General features: G+C 60.2%; 1 protein-coding gene across 3 annotated transcripts in view; it reads right to left on the bottom strand.

The window, feature by feature from the left end:
• Positions 1–15,360, bottom strand: part of TP73 (tumor protein p73) — a 47,879-nt gene that overhangs the window by 18,725 nt on the left and 13,794 nt on the right. For all 3 annotated transcript variants that reach the window (XM_008068737.2, XM_008068735.2, XM_008068736.2), the window contains exon 3: positions 3,366–3,608. In XM_008068737.2, the coding sequence (XP_008066928.1) occupies positions 3,366–3,608 (243 nt within the window). The remainder of the gene's footprint in view (positions 1–3,365; positions 3,609–15,360) is intronic.

Below are 15,360 nucleotides of genomic sequence, written 5' to 3'. Positions count from 1 at the left end.
ATCGTGGCCCAGAGGCCAGGGCAGGGCCCGCAGAAAGGGTGTGAAATTGGACAAAGACAACCACTGTCTCCATCCTTGCTCAGCTCTGAAGAGCATCAGCCCTCGCAGCCATGGTCTTGCACAGTCTCTGTCTTTCCCCACGTCCTCGAGGGTCCCAAAATGGACAAGCCTCAGCAGGACAGCACTCACAGTCAGCCAGCCTTTGTGCAGGGCTCCCCAGGCACCTGGCCCTGCTCCGAGTCCCACGGGCCAGGCCATGTGTGCCTCCCACACCTCTTTATAGGTGAGGACGCTACAGGCAGTTCTGGTCTAGAACCCACAGGCCCCAGCTCTGCCCCATTCCACTGCGCAGTGTCCTGCCCGCCAAACGCCAGCCTTGTCTGTCCCTGGTCACTGGCTACAATCTCCTGGTCTCAGTTACTCAAGACCTGCCCCTTCTTCCCCTTTCTATGGAGGATTGGGAGGTTGTCAGAACCTTGGGCAGCGACCAGGAGAGGCCTGCACATGTACTTCCATGTGCGTGTGCAACATGTGCATGTGCAACATGTGCGTGTGTGCAGCTGTGTGTCAGTGTGTGCACACATGTGGGAGGCGTGCCTGTGTCTAGCATGTGCACATGCCTGCAAATGTGAGCTGTGGCCTGAGACCCCTTGGTGCCCGAGGAGATCTGAGGTCTGAGGGGAAGCTGTTCGGGGCAGATGGGCCACTCAGGGCTGGGCAGCCCCACCGCAGGTCTCTCGAGGCGGCACAGGCCAAAGGCCCCATTAACAGCTGTGGCCATGGGGGCGGGAGGGGCATTTTCCCTGATGGGGGGGGGAACGAAGGCAGCAGTCAACGTGGAGTTGTACTTGAAAAAAGCGGAATTATCTATCAGTTACCAGCCGGTTGGCGTGGCGGGGGCCCACGCGGCGTGATGCTGAGGCCCGGACACAAGCCCGGGCAGCAAGTCTGGGCAGCGCCCGCACAGTCGGACACCCAAGGGCTGAGAGCTGAGTGCAGGCGGCCCTGTCCCACAGGGGCACCACCTCCAGTCTTCCCCTCCCAGGGCAAGGAAAGAACTGGGGTGGGGTCTGCTCCCAGAGAGCAGAGGTGCCAAAAATCTCATTATCAATGTCTGTCCCACCTCCACCACATGTGTGGACAGGGCTGTGGGGACCGCGGGCAGCAGTGGCCTCTTCCTCCCGGCTCACCGCCTCCAGCGCATTCTCAGGCCCGGCAGGGAGGGGGCACCCACTGCTGGTGGGCCACCCCATGGGGCCACATGAGGCAAGGTAGTGGAGACAAAACCACGTGCCCCTTAAAACCAGATGCCACACCCCTGGCAGGGGGAGGTGGAGACCCAAGGTGGAGGGAGGAGGCAGCCGGCAGAGGGGATGGCTCCCGTCCCTCCGTGAAGACTAGCTCAGACCATCCCAGGTGCCCTCTAAGCCCTGCGGAGAACGCACTAGCACCCTCAGCTCCACAGGCTGCCTGCCAGGACTCCAGGGGCACTGTCGGTGTGGGAGGGGCCGGGGACCCTCCCTCCCCAGAGCAGAGAGAGAGGACCTAGGGGACAAGTCTGAACAGGGAAGGGGAGGGGTGGTGGGGTTCCAGCACTGCTGGTGTGCCGCCATGGGATGGCCCAGGGCTTCCTGGCTGGGCTTCAGGTCGCCCACTGGACCTCAGAGTGGGGTGGAGGACTGTCCTGGGTCTCCTCCCCTAACAGGCACATTTAGGAGACCCAAGCCCCACCGCAGGTCACCACCACTGCATCACAACAATAAAGACAACACATGCTGTGAGCTGGCTCTGTGCTGGCTACTGCATTGGCACGATCTTTCCATCCTAATCTATCACCACCGTGCAGTAAGGAGTGCGAGGTGATAATTTACAAACGGAGAAAACAAGGCATCAGGCCAGGGTCTGCAAGACCCCCTGGATGGGGCTGGGGAGCCCTGGAGAAGGTGTCAGGTCCTCCCACCCCTCTTGGTCCACGAGTTCCTGCTGAGGCCACTTAGGCAGGGCCACCTGTTGGGGAAACCCTGGGCCAGCCAAGCAAGAATCAGAAACAACCTCAGGGGTCCGTATGGCCTGGAACCCAGACCCCATCAGCTGTGCAGGACTGTCTCCAGCCACCTGCCCAACCTGACTGGCTACATTAGGCTCCGCCTTGCCCTGCAGCCCTCTGGGGACCGTGGGAAAACAGTAGTTCCCCCGAGGGGCATGGGATGGTGGGACCCAGCTCTTAAAGCGGAAGAGTCTTGGGTCCCCCAGCTCCACACTCCCGAAGGAGTGGACGCAGCCACCCAGCATGGGCTTCAGGGGCCAGCACTGAGCTCTGTCGGGGGGGTGCAGTCCGGGGGTGGGGGGATGCTGCCCAGTGGGTGGGACCTCCTGCAGCCGACGGCTGGCGTGCTCGGCAGGGCTTGCTCTCCTTGTCCCAGGCACAGCCCTTCCTGCCCAATGCACGAAGTGCCCTACACTCCCGCCCTACACTCCCGGCTGGAGCCCCCGTGGCCTCCTCCCTGCCTCTCCTGGCAGCACCCTCCTCACCCCACAGTCGTCCAGGCAGCGCAGCTCAGTAGTTAGGCACACAGATGCAAGGGGTGGGGACCAGGCTCCCACCCAGCGCTCCACTTTCCTTCCCCAGCCTCAGCTTCCTTGGCTGTGAAATGGGAACAGTCTTCCATCTGGCCCTGGGGTTCCTTGGGTAGGTCCTGGCGTCAGCTAAACCCAAAGCCCTGAGCACAGTCTCTGGCGCAGTGAGTGGCCGTGTGTGTGGAGATGTTGGCAGAGCCCGCAGAAGCCCCTGTGGGCCAGGCTGCCCCCGGGGGCTCTGCACTGAGGACCACAGTTCCACCCTGCCGCCCTGCCTCACGCCTGCCCTCAGAGATGACATCGAGAGACGCCCTCAGAGATGACACCTAGAGATGGCGCCAGTACAGTCCAAACTCACCCACCCACAGATGCGCCGGGCTGCCGGAAGGAGGCGGGTCTCTAGACCCCCGGGGCTGGCCACAGACGACTCCATTCAGCAGGAAGCCTGCCCGGCATCTCTGCCCAGGATGGGATTTCACACCCGAGCCCCCACTCAGGTGCCGGAAGGCCGGCAGGGTAGTCTTGGCAGAAACCTCACCGGCGCGCAGGGGCCACGTCGTCCCCTCTGGGGCCCTCTGGAGGCTGGCTGGCTCTGGCCACACGTCCGAGCGAGCGGTGAGCACACCCAGACTGCCCAGCCCCAAAACCCGCCTCCTGCCAGACGCTCCTCCCGGTCCGGCCCGATGGGAGCCCTGGGTGGACAGTGGGGTGTGCTCAGCCCTCCCGAGGCACCAGGGACATGGCCGCCCCTCCCTAGCCCGCAGCCGGTGTTAGCGGGGACAACTTACTGTCCAGGTGGCCGACTTGGCTGTGCTGGACTGCTGGAAAGTGACCTCGAAGTGGTGGGGGCCAGGGTAGTCGGTGTTGGAGGGAATGACGGGCGCCGGCGACATGGTGTCGAAGGTGGAGCTGGGCTGGGCATAGGGCGAGTGGGTGGGCACGCTGGCTGCGTGCTCTGGGGTGTAGGGGCTGGCCGAGGCCGCGCGGCTGCCCATCTGGTCCATAGTGCTGCTGAGCAGATTGAACTGGGCCTGGTGGGGAAAGGGGAGGAGGAACAGGGGGAAAAACACACACACAGTCAGTCTGTCCCGTCCTGGGAGGTGTCCTGTTACAGAAGCCTTAAAGGGCCAGCAGCTCCAGTCATCCCAAATATTTCCTCGCACCCCCCCTCCCAACAGGCCACTACTTGTGTTGGGATGAACTGACATATTCACCTCGCCCTCCCTCTTCATCAGCTCTGGGTGCTAGGGTTTCTGGGATCCACCCAGCCGTGGCCAAGGTGGAATCCGAGGGGGGTGTCCAATGGGGGAGGCTCCCGGCCCCCGGCGCCCCCACAGGCTTCGATGTGCACTCTGGGGACAGCATCAGGGCCTGGACATTACAGCTAGAGGGAGGGAGATCCCTCCCCAGAAAGCCTGGCACGGGATGGGGGGTGGTGTGGACACGTGGGCGGGGGTCGGGGGGAGGCGCTCTGGTGCATAGAGTGCCCTGGAGACCCTTGGGACCAGATACGGTCCTAGGTCCGGGTATCTAGGTGGTGGGATAGGGATGGGACTGCGTGTCCAAAGCTGAACTGTTTTCCGATTTGGGAGGCTGTGTCTCCAGGAGAATGGCTTCATCTCCATGAGAATGGCCTCATCAGGATTGCAAGCCCGGGGGTGTCTGGGGCAGGGTCAGCAGTCGCTTCCTCCCCCTCAACCCAGTGGAATTCCCTGCCCCCCCAGTGGGTATTTCCCCCGGTGGGGGTCCTCCTCTGTGTGGTCCAGAGACCTCAGGATAGATCAGCCTCTGCCGAGAGCTTGAGAGAGGATCCAGCCAAGGGTGAGGGTGCCACCTGCATGGTGTGTCTCAGATCCTGGGCCGAGCAGACCTTGCCTGGAAGGCCACTGAGGAAGACCCTGCTTCCAAATCTGGAGGCTTCGGGCAGGCGCCCCTAACTACAGACGCTTAAATAGATCTTTCGCTGTGCCAGGAATGTCCCGAGGTTTAACGCACACAAACTCATTTAATTCTCTCCACAGGCTTGAGGTGGGCACTGCTGTTGCCCCGTTTTACAGATGAAGAAACCGAGGCACCCCCAGGTGATACAGGGGCTTCAGCAGATGACACAAAGACCAGCAGTCAGGGGGTGCGGTGGGTCTGGGAACCCCGGGGACAGATGGAGACAGTGACAGATTGCGACAGGGGAGGGACAGAGCCAGCGCAAGAGCAGGGGTCCTACTGCCCTGCGCTCCTCTTCAGAGAAGCCTTGGAGTGTGGCGGGCACACCCTGCCCCTGCCCACCAGCCTGTCTTCCCCAGGCTGAAAAAACAAAAAGCCCTATCCACAGTTTCCCGGCCAGGGCTCCTCGACGGCTGAGGGCACTGGGAGTCTGGCTGGAGTTCCAGGCTGGTCTGGCTCCCAGCTTGCCCTGCCCTTCCTGTGCCTCAGCCTCCTCCATCAAAGGAGGGTTGTGCTTGATAACCCAGAGTGCCTCCGGTGCGGTATGTCCAAGGGGCACACATCCGCCCAGTGTCCGTGACAAGGGCCACTCCCCACCCCCGTCCTCCCAGCATCCAAGGAACAGACACCAGGCAAGTCGGAGGTGACACCTCTATTGAATCAGTCCAGCAGGAGAAAGCTCCCCACAGCAAAGGGCAGGAGCAGGCAGCTGGCTCTTACTCCTCAAGGCCAAGGCCAAGTGGGCACTTTCCCTGGTGCTCCAGCCCCGGGGCAGCGGCTTGAGCTACCAGGTCTACTCCGTGCCGCCCTGGGCTTGGCTGCAAAGGTCTTGGCACGAGTCCCCGGTGGGAGCTGCCATCCTAGGAGCCATCAGGTAGGCTTTGGGCTACAAGCCTGGGGACCACCGGAATGAGATCCTGCTGCAGGGCAGACTCTGTCACCTCACCAGCACCCTGAGGGCTCCTTCCGAGCCCTGTCGGTGCCCCACAGCCCTCCTGACTCCTGTACCAACGGCCCTCATGGGACCCTGTGTCCATCAATGGGCGATGAACAAACAAGCTGGTGTGTCTGCACAAGGGAATGCCATCAGGCTCCACTATGGACCAGCCTCAGAAACAGCACGCTAAGTGGCAGAAGCCAGACACAGCTGACCATGTATCATATGATTCCATTCTGTCAGACATCACTTCATGTGCATGAGATGTTCAGAGGAGGCAGATCCATAGAGATAGATTGTGGATTTGTGCTGTCTGGGAGCTGAGTGGAATGGGTGGCTGCTCCAAGGTGATGACTTCTTGGGGTGGTGGATGAAAGGACAGGCCAAGAGCCGAAAGCCATTTTTTATCTTGTTCCTAAAACTTAAGACAATGATGAGAAAGTGGAAGCTATGTTTTGGAGAAATGCATACTTTAGGAAAAATTAACCTTGCCGACTATCTCTTTTCAGAAACAGACTTCCAGGTATCAGAGGTATCTCATAGAGGCAATCAAGCTTGCTTAGAGTAAAGGGAATTTACAAGGCCTAAGACGTCGTGCATTGGGCAAGGATTATAGAAGTCACGAGACTTGTAATTACAAACGTTATGACCGCTCAGAGGGGGAGCGGCGCCTCTCTCGCCTCTCCATCCGTCCGCCCTCACCCTATCCGTGAGCTTTTTTTTTTTTTTTTTTTTATAGTCAGGCTTTTGCTCCGTCGTCCAGGCTGGAGTGCAGTGGCACAATCACAGTTCACTGCAGTCTCGATCTCTTGGGCTCGGGTGATCCTTCTACCTCAGGCTCCTGAGTAGCTGGGACTACAGGTGCACACCACCAGGCCCGGGGAATCTTTTGATTTTTTTGTAGAGATGAGATCTTGCTATGTTGCCCGGGCTGGTCTCAAACTCCTGGGCTCAAGAGATCCTTCTATTCTGACCTCCCAAAGTGCTAGAATTACAGGTGGGAGTCACCATGCCCTGCCAGTTGTGCACTTTAGATGGGTGAACCTTAAGGCTGTAAAAAAAACCATAGGGAGGGATTGGCCCTCACCTCCACCGGCTCCCGGGTTACTGTGAGAGGGTCCTGGGAAGCAACAACTGTCCCCTCACGGAGAAAGGCATAGAACGGACAAGCCTCCCACTCCTCCTGGAGTCTGGGCTGGGAAGACTCCCCCACTCCTGACCCCAATGAGCTGCCAGTAGGAGGATGGCAGAGAGAACAGGTCCCTGCCCCAGCTGCCCACACAGGAGGCTGGGTGATGGGTGACAGTGGGGCTTAAGGGGTGACACAGCAGAAGTACTGAGCTTCAGTCACATAACGCAAGCCCTGCCTCAAAGCCCCAGCTTCTGGACTCCTCCAAGGCCCCTGGGGACCTGCTCTGACCACAACCCCACATCCCTACCTAGAAGCTTCTTCCCTGGTCTGGTCATGACTCCTTCTCATCAGCCTGGACTGGGCTCTGTTCACTGCTCCCAGGGGCCAGCCCTGGCCACACTGGCTGGAGCAGCCCCGGGCTCCAAGTGCTTAGTTCACCCAATTTGAGCATCTTAATAGCCGTTCTATAGAAGGGAGTTCATGTGTGTCCCCTAAGGCGTTCATTTCCCTGCTGGACCATGAACCCTCTGAGGACCCAGGATATGATGGCCACGGGTCACCCAGGGCAAGCAGCATGCGAAACATGGCCAGTGTGGACAGAGCTGGGCCAGGGGTGTGAGTGAACCCTGATTCCAGGGCTTAGGGCCATAGGAGGGATGGAAAAATCCTCATTCATAATTTCATCATGATCTCATACTGAAACAGTCACAGGATCAGTAAATTATTAAATTCCTTCCACCAGTTTCTTTGCACCTTTTTGCATGTGGCTTTCTAGGAGATGCAGGATTACAAATGTGGCTCTCAAGCCAGACCTCATTCTAAAGCAGTTGCTCCAGAGGTTTGCTGAAGTAGACTAGCAGAATGAATGAATGAACAAATGAATGAATGAATGCAGGACAGCTCCTCCCGGTGTAGCTGCCCAAGAGTGAGGGGGAGCATGAGCCGGCCCTTCCCACCACCGAGTACTGGGTGCCAAGGTGCCCACCTCCCGAGTCCCAGGTGACCGGTGTGGCTGGAGGGGCCTTCCCTGTGCGATGGGGTCCTGGACTTCCTTCCTCCTTCCTGGCTCATTTGAGCCTCCGAACAAGGACGGCACAGCCGGGGTCCAAGGTCTGTCTAGCCAGGGCCTCTCAGGTCAGGGCGGTGGGCAAGGGCAGGTTCCCCACCCATCCCTGCTCCAGCCCTGACAAGAGGACAATCTAGGCCAGAGGGCCAAGAGCCTGTGCCTCCCGCGTTCCAGAGAAACAGGATGCAGCCCCACGACAGCGTGGTTCATATTTTAACTTGTCCACATTCTTTAATGATCTGAGGAGGGTGCCAAGGAATTAGTCACCGAACCAAGAGGCACAGAGCCGATAGGATCTCTGCCCCAGTAGCAGCAAAGCCCTCGTGGCAAGCAGGGCCCCGCGCGGGAATTCTGAGTGAACGAACATGACTTGGTCCCTGCGGCCTGAGCAAGCGGGGACCCAAGGTCAGCTTCTCACTCTCTGGCCCGCTCTGGCGGGTAGCAGTGACAGGTGGTAGTGGGTGCCCCCGAACCCCTCTCATCCCCAGGGGCAGGGGCTGGGCCATCCTCGTGCCCAGGGGGTGCTATCCTCTCCTTTCTGCTCCCAGGGACCTCCCTCCCACACACTTGCCCGCCTGTGGTCCCGCCCGATCACGCGCCCCCATGAGAGGGCAGAGATGTGGCAGCTGCAGCTTGGAGTGTGGCTGGAAACCCACCTAGCAGGAAGCAGGGCAGCTTTTTGCTTGACTGGTCTCCTTATCGGGCCTCCTTAGGTGTCTGCGCAAGGCCCTTCCCTCCACCTGGGTTGGAGGTCTCTACCCACGAGGAAAACTCTCTCCCTTGCCTTCCTTGTTGGGGTCCGTGCTGGGGCTCTGCTCCCAGGCTCCCCACTCAGGCCAAGATGTTGAAGACTCCACGTGTTAGATCGACCTGGTGGGGGTCTAACATGGGCCTGCCAGGAGCCCAGGGTCACCAGAACCAGGGGGCCCCGGAAGCCGAGGCGAGACCCACTTGGCAGCAGAAGGGAACCCCGGGCAAAACCAGGACTTTTTTGGTTTGTTTTGCTTTCAATGAGAGCTCCCAAGATAGTGGGCTAATTAGGACACGCCCGGCCTGCGGCGCCCGCAAGTGCCTGCATGTGCACAGAGCTCCTGGGCCGACCCAAGGAGTTAGTGCAGGAGCCAGAGGGTGGCCTTCCTTCCAGTGGGGGCCCCATGCCTCGTTGGGGGCACGGGGCTTTGCCAGGGGCCAGGGCTGGGGAGAGTGCACCCCCTCTCAGATGCACGGTGCCTCACACCACATACCCTCCAGGGAGGGCGGGATGACCCCTGGAGTCTTTTGAGCCTCTGCTGGCCCAGGCAGGCCCCACCCCTGAGACGCCCCCATGGTCTCTTGTCTGTCTGTCCCACAGAGAGGCCTCCCAAGCTCTCGCCATCCCTGAGGAGGACATAGGGGGTTGGGCCTGCCCACGGGGAGCTGCAGTCTGGGGTCCCTGTGAGCCTCGGCAGGCTTCCTGGGGTAGAGTCTGAGGATGGCCTGGTTATTTCTGCTCTGGTCAGGCAAGGGAAACAGGGTGTCAGTAGAGTCTGGAAGGAGCCCAAGGGCAGTGACCGGAGCTGGAAGCAGCGGGTTAGAAGGACCCTGGCAGGGGCTCAGCGCTGGCACATGGAGTGGTGTCAGGAGTGCAAGCCATAGGAACAAGCCCCTGCGGGAACCTATGGAACAGAGGGCCTGCAAGCCCAGTCAGCGGGCTGGAAAATACCAGAGTCCCCTCCAAGGGGCCTTATAGGGAAAGGATACCACCTTTCGTGGATGGCAGCCACAAGCAGCTTTCAGATCAGGAGGTGTGGGAGTGGTCGGTCACCCCTTGAAGGGCAGCCCCGCCCATCCACCCGCCAACCACCACCCTGGCAAATCCTGCAGCGCCCCCAGCCCAGGGGCCTCGTCCCTGAAGTCCTGCTGGGGCCTTCCCAGTGCCCCTGTGCTGAGATGACCACTGGGCTGGGGGAAGCCAGTTTAGTGGGAGGCCACAAATGGGGGCTGCTCTCCGGCCTTGGCCAGTCTACACGGTGGCAGCTGGGACCTGGGTCCACACATGGTGGACAGGAGATGTTGGCCAGGTCTGAGAACCGTGGGCACTCCTGGGCACACTGATGCCACCCCAGGGGCCAGGCCTCTCTGCCTATCCAGGTCCAGGCTGGGCAGGAAAAGGAGAGGGACCAGAAAGACCTCCCAGGACCCAGTGGGCTGCACAGGGCTCTGAGGTCAGGAGTCCTGGGGCCAAGTCCCAGCTCCACCTGTGTGACCCAGCCCAACACCCTACCTCCTGGGCCTTGGCTTTCTCATCTGCAAAGTGGGGATGAAATCAACATGTAGTCCGTAGGATGGTCATGGGGGCCAGGAGGGCCCAGAAACACTGTAACACTCAACTTTTCCTCAGGAGATGTGACCCCCTTACCCAGGTGACCACCTGGTACTAGCATCCAGGAAGCTCCCTTGCAGGAAGCATGAGCCCAGCTCATGGGCACAAAAATCCAGCAATGAGAAAACTGAGGCTGGGTCCATCCTGCCAAGGACCAGGGACCGGGACCAGATTTGCTCACTTAGAGGACAGTCGCTAAGCTCCGGGCACAGTGACTGGTGGGGGAGAGTGGATGCTCTCGGGAGTAGCCCCCCGCTGGTCCTGGGGCAGGATCTCTCTGGTTCCAGCACTGACCTGGACACCCAAGAGTTCTTGGTTGGATGAAACAGACCCTGAAACTCACATGGGCAGTTCAGCTAGGATAGTCCTCGGGAGTCACTAGGGGAGCCCGCCCCAGTCAGCTGGAGCCCCAGGCCCTGACACTGCCCAGGGGCCAGGCCACCTTCCCCAGGTGTCCCCTCAGTCCTCCGACACTCCCCCCACACCGCCACTGCCTGGAGGAGTCTCCTCAGGAAATGGTCCCTTCCTGGCTTCTTGGGTTCCATCCTCTTCCATTAAAAGTTGGATTTTGTGGTTTCGCTTTAAAGACTCCCACTGCACACCGTCACTATTTACAACTTGTAAGCATCTCAACTGATTTTTTGGGGATGTAGATGGAAAATTAATTGTTTTTAAAGTGTGTGTCCAGGGCCCCTCCTGATCCACCCCTCATGTCCCAGTGCCCACGGCTATTTTTATCCGAGTCCGAGACAGTGAGGCAGGACAACCAAGTCAGGGTTAGGACGGGTCAGTCGGGTGACAGAGGACATATGCAGTGCTCTTGGGACAGAACTTACTTTTCTAGTGGAAATGGTAACAAAAAGATCAGCTAGTATCGTTCATGTCTCTGGTCATGTTCCCAGAGGCCCATGGTTTCAGGCTGACTCATCCTGGGGAGGAGACTTCAGGGAGAGAGGACAGCCCCAGCCTTGTCCCTGCACTGAGCCCAGCAGAGTGGTGGAGGCTGGACTCAAACACTGATTCAGACTCTGCCCCACCCCCCCAGCACAAAGAAGTGAAAGTCGGAACTCTGTCCCTTGGGAGGTCATAACACCTCCCTCAGGAGCCCAGCTCCAGCCTCCTCTGTCCACACCACAAGCTTTGTTTGCGCTATTCCGCTCTTGGAACACTGCCCACCTCTGCACCTGTACCTTTGGCCTAGGCTCGCCTCCTCCCTAGGCTCACCTCCTCCCAGAACCCTCCCAGGCTCCCTCCTGCGGTCCCTTCACTTCCTCTCGTGTCTCTCTGAGGATACCAGGCCTCTTAACACCCTGTGGGCTCATATGCTTCTCACCACCTACTGCTGGACCCACCTGCCTCTGTCACCTCAAAGTGACATAGAGCAATAATGCGTGTCACCGAGGGCTTTGTGTGGGTCCAGGCAGTAAACGTGTGTAAAGATCTGAGGGCAGAGCCTGCACACACGGTGCCGTTACCCCAGGCGCTCCTTACCGGTCCCAGGTGGCACAGCCCTGGGCAGTGCATGTGCGTGTCTGAGGAAGGGTCCTCCATGCAGAAGCAGGCAGGTCTCCCCAGAGCAGAAGGCACTGAAGCCCCAGTATTTGCAGCTGCTTCCCTTTGCTCACGACCGCCTAAGCTCCATCTTCTGTCAGAGCAGTGGCAGCATTAGATTCTCATAGAAACATGAACACTATTGGGCATGCTAGGGATCTCGGTTGCATGCTCCTCATGAGAGTCTAATGTCTGATGATCCCAGGTGGAGCGGAGGCAGTGATGCTAGCCCTGGGAAGCAGCTGCAAATATGGAGTAACATCAGCAGGGAGGTTGGACTGCACCTTCCACCACCCCCAGCCGGTCTGTGGAAAAACTGTCTTCACAAAACCAGTCCCTGATGCCAAAAAGGCTGGGGACTGCTACCCTAAAGGACTTTATGGGGCGGGGGGCATCTGTTTTGCCTCTGGTTTATTAGAAACCTCTAGAAATGGACTCTCACCACCAGCCGGGAGTGTCCAGCGTCTGTCTCCCACCAGCACTCAGGATGTTCTTTCTAGAACACGCGTCACTTAACTGCATCTGGAGCCTAGCGAGCAGGAGACGGTCCATCGGAGTGGAACCAGACTCCTCTCCTTTGTGACTTCAGCCTGTGCATGGGGACCTCACCTTGTTGTGGGGGGTTCCTGTCAGTTTCCCTCCTTGTCCCCAAGATTCCTGGTGGTGGGGAGGGAGGGCTCTCCAAAGCCCGGTCAAGATAGCCCAGAGCCCCTAGAGCAGCGCCAAGCAAGACTGACCAGGACCTGGGACCACCGTGGTGGGGGCCTTCACTCCTCCCTCCCCTCTTTCTGCCTCTCTCTTCCCTGCCCCCTCTCCCTTCCTCCCTCTCTCTTCCTCCCCTCTCTCCTCCCTCCTGCAGACTTGAACAGCTCTGTGCACTCCCACCTCTGAAGTGTCCCCTCTCCCCACCTGGCACCCCTACTCTGTCTAGCACCACACTGGGACCTTGCAGAGACGTCTCCCTCCACGCCCCATGAGTCCAGCTCAGCCCTGTGCCCCAGGCTTCTGTGGACCTGCCCTGGAGCCACCCTCTGTGGCCCAGTGCAAGGGCCAGCCTCCAGCTCTTTCCTCAGCCCCTGCCCAACCTGCTGATGGACTAACTGTGTCTTCCAACCTGCTGGCTGACCCCTGTGCCTTCCGATCTGCTGACCGACAGCCCCTCACGCCTCCCGACCTGCTGCCTTCCCTTGCTCCTCCACCCATTCTTCACACCTCTCAGCTTGATTCTTTCCCCCTAACATCCACTGTGAGACCACCTCCCTGGGAAGCCTTGTCCAGAAACCCACGCTGGCCAGCCCGCAGGCCAGGTTGCTGGGAGCTGGGGCCAGACAAGCCCCTGGGGGGAGAGGCCCTGGGCTTGGTGGGGCGTCAGGAGACTTGGGCCTGAGCCTGGTCTGGTGTTTGGTCCCCTCTCTGTGGAGAGCTAGCTTCCTCACAGGACCAGAGTTGGGATAGAGGGAGTTGGGCTGAAAAGCCTAGGGGGAGGAGGGGCTGGAGTCCAGCTTGGCTGGCCCCTCTCACTGCTGTCTCCTCTCACCCAGCTCCCTACGCACCCCTGGTTTGGGACCCCTGGACAGGGCAGAGACCTGGCTGTTTCATCACCACTGTTAGCTGCGTGGTGCAGCCGGGCCCTCAACAGATGTTTCCAGAAGGCATCATGTTTGAGGACCGGGATCAGGCTTCAGGGGGTCTGCCTGGAGCCTCTGAGGGATCAGCCGGCCTTCTCCTCGCCCCTGGCCTCCTCCCTCTGCCCCAGACAGGGTCTGAGCTTTGACTCCAGCCCTCAGAGGCCAAGGGAGTCAGTGTCCCTGCTCCCGGGGGAAGGCCGAGACCAGCCTGGTGCTGGCTTTCAGGAGCACAACACTCTCCAGGTTCCCCCGCTCCTCTCCTGGGTGTGTCTGAGCTCAGCTGCCTCACCCAGAGGTGCGCGAGGGACATGCAGTCTAAGCCTGGCTGGGGAGGCCCGTCCCACACACAGTGGGCCCTGCCTCCTGACAGTGTTTCCCACAGTGTCCCGGAGTCTGCGATTAAACGGATGGAAATGCCAGCAAGATTCGACCTGTGCCAGGGGAGGCCCCCTCCTGAAGCCTGCACACCCTCTCCTCTCCAGGGCCGTGGCCGGGCTTGCCCAACCCTGGGCCAGGGCCGTGTGGAACTTTCCACACCTCACGCCTGAGAAACGTGCCCCCAGAAGCCCAGACCTGCGTCTGCAGGACCGTGAGGCCGCAGCCGCCTTGCAGCCTGCATCTGTGCCTGGAGGCTGAGCAGAGCCGGCGGTGGAGGCCTGGACCCCCAAGTCTCTGCAGAGGGTCCCAGTGCAGTCTCCAGGCCATGCCCCCCCAGGCTCTGCAGTGCTGCCTGTGAGAAGCTGGTGGCCCACAGGAAATGGACATTATTTTTAACCTCCCAACAATGGCCAGTCCAGACCCTCCCACCCAGCATCAGAGGAAGGGGGCACCCTGGGATGACCCAGGGGAGACGGCACAGCTGATGGCCACTCCCTTCTCCCTGCTGAGCCTGCTGGGACAGGGGCAGTCAGCCTTCTGTCTGCTGCCACTGGCCTGTCGCCCGATCCAGGTGTCCAGCACACATGCCCTGCCCTGCCTGTCCATCTGTCTGTCCATCGGTCCTGCAGATGTGAATCAGGCCCTGCCTGTACCAGCTTCGTGCTGGTGCCGGAGACATGGAGGGAACTGGTCAGCAGGGTATCCCAGACCCCTCCCAGAGCACGTCAGTGCCTCTCCCCCCAAGCAAGTGGCTGGCCTGATCATTTGAACTGTGACACGGCAGTGGGGACACAGGCAGGCGAGCCACAGCGTGTGCTGCCTCTAACGGTCCTCAGTGAGGAGGTGACATCTGGGGAGACCCAAAGATGGAGCAAAAGGCAGCCCAGGTCAGCCGGGAAAGGGTCACCAAGGCAGGGACAAAGGCCCTGGGACCAGAGAAACAGCCGGCCCCTTCCTCAGCCGCTGCGGTGCCCACCCCTCCCAACAGGTCCCCCCAGCTGCCTGGTCCAACTCCCCCACAGGGCCCTGCGCTTTCACACCCATTCCCTGTGCTTGACATCCTGGCTCCCTCCAGGTGCAGGGAGGGAGACTGCAGCAACCAGGGATGTGGTCCTGAGCTTCTGGTGGTTGAGAAACCAGCCTGCACGCCAGTAGGCAGGGGCCTGGAGGATCAAAGAGGTTGAAAAACAGCAGTGCAGGGTGCAGGGGGTGGGGTGGGGTAGGCAGCGGCCAGTGTCCCGGCAACAGTGAAGCCAAGCCAGCAGGAAGGGAAAGAGCCCCCAGGGGTGCTGGGCAGGCCTGGGGGCAAGGGGTTCTCCGGATGGGGACCAACAGGGAGGAGAAGGACCCGGGGCTGCGTGGAGGGGAGGAGCAGGTGTGGAGAGGCGGCCAGAGTGGAGCAGGGGCGGCCCAAGGTCTAAAGGCCTCCTTCTGGCTCCGCAGTTGAGAATGCACAGCAGCGGGAGATGGCAGATGCCTCTGGGCGGCATGGGTGAGGGTGTAGGAGCAGATGCAGGGTGGGCAGCGGGCCCTGGGTACACTCAGAGGCAGGAGCCTCAGGACCTCGGGGGTACCAGGAATGATGCCAGGGCTGTGGCCTGAATGAAGGGATGGGCAATTTCCCACAAACTGAGTTGAGGTGACATCACTGGGTTAAGTCTAGTAAATTTCAGGCCTCACTAGACTGATGTTGGGGTGGGGGCAGGCCAAGGACAGAGTGTGAGGAAATAAGAGGTGGAGCAGTCCCCCCACTCACCTGTCTGGTACATGCCCCCCTAGGCTCCCTGA

The sequence above is a fragment of the Carlito syrichta genome, unplaced genomic scaffold (genome assembly GCF_000164805.1).
Source record: "Carlito syrichta isolate Samal-C Ts95f unplaced genomic scaffold, Tarsius_syrichta-2.0.1 Scaffold311497, whole genome shotgun sequence".
Classification (NCBI taxonomy): domain Eukaryota; kingdom Metazoa; phylum Chordata; class Mammalia; order Primates; family Tarsiidae; genus Carlito; species Carlito syrichta.
This window is presented reverse-complemented; position numbering and strand designations above follow the sequence as displayed.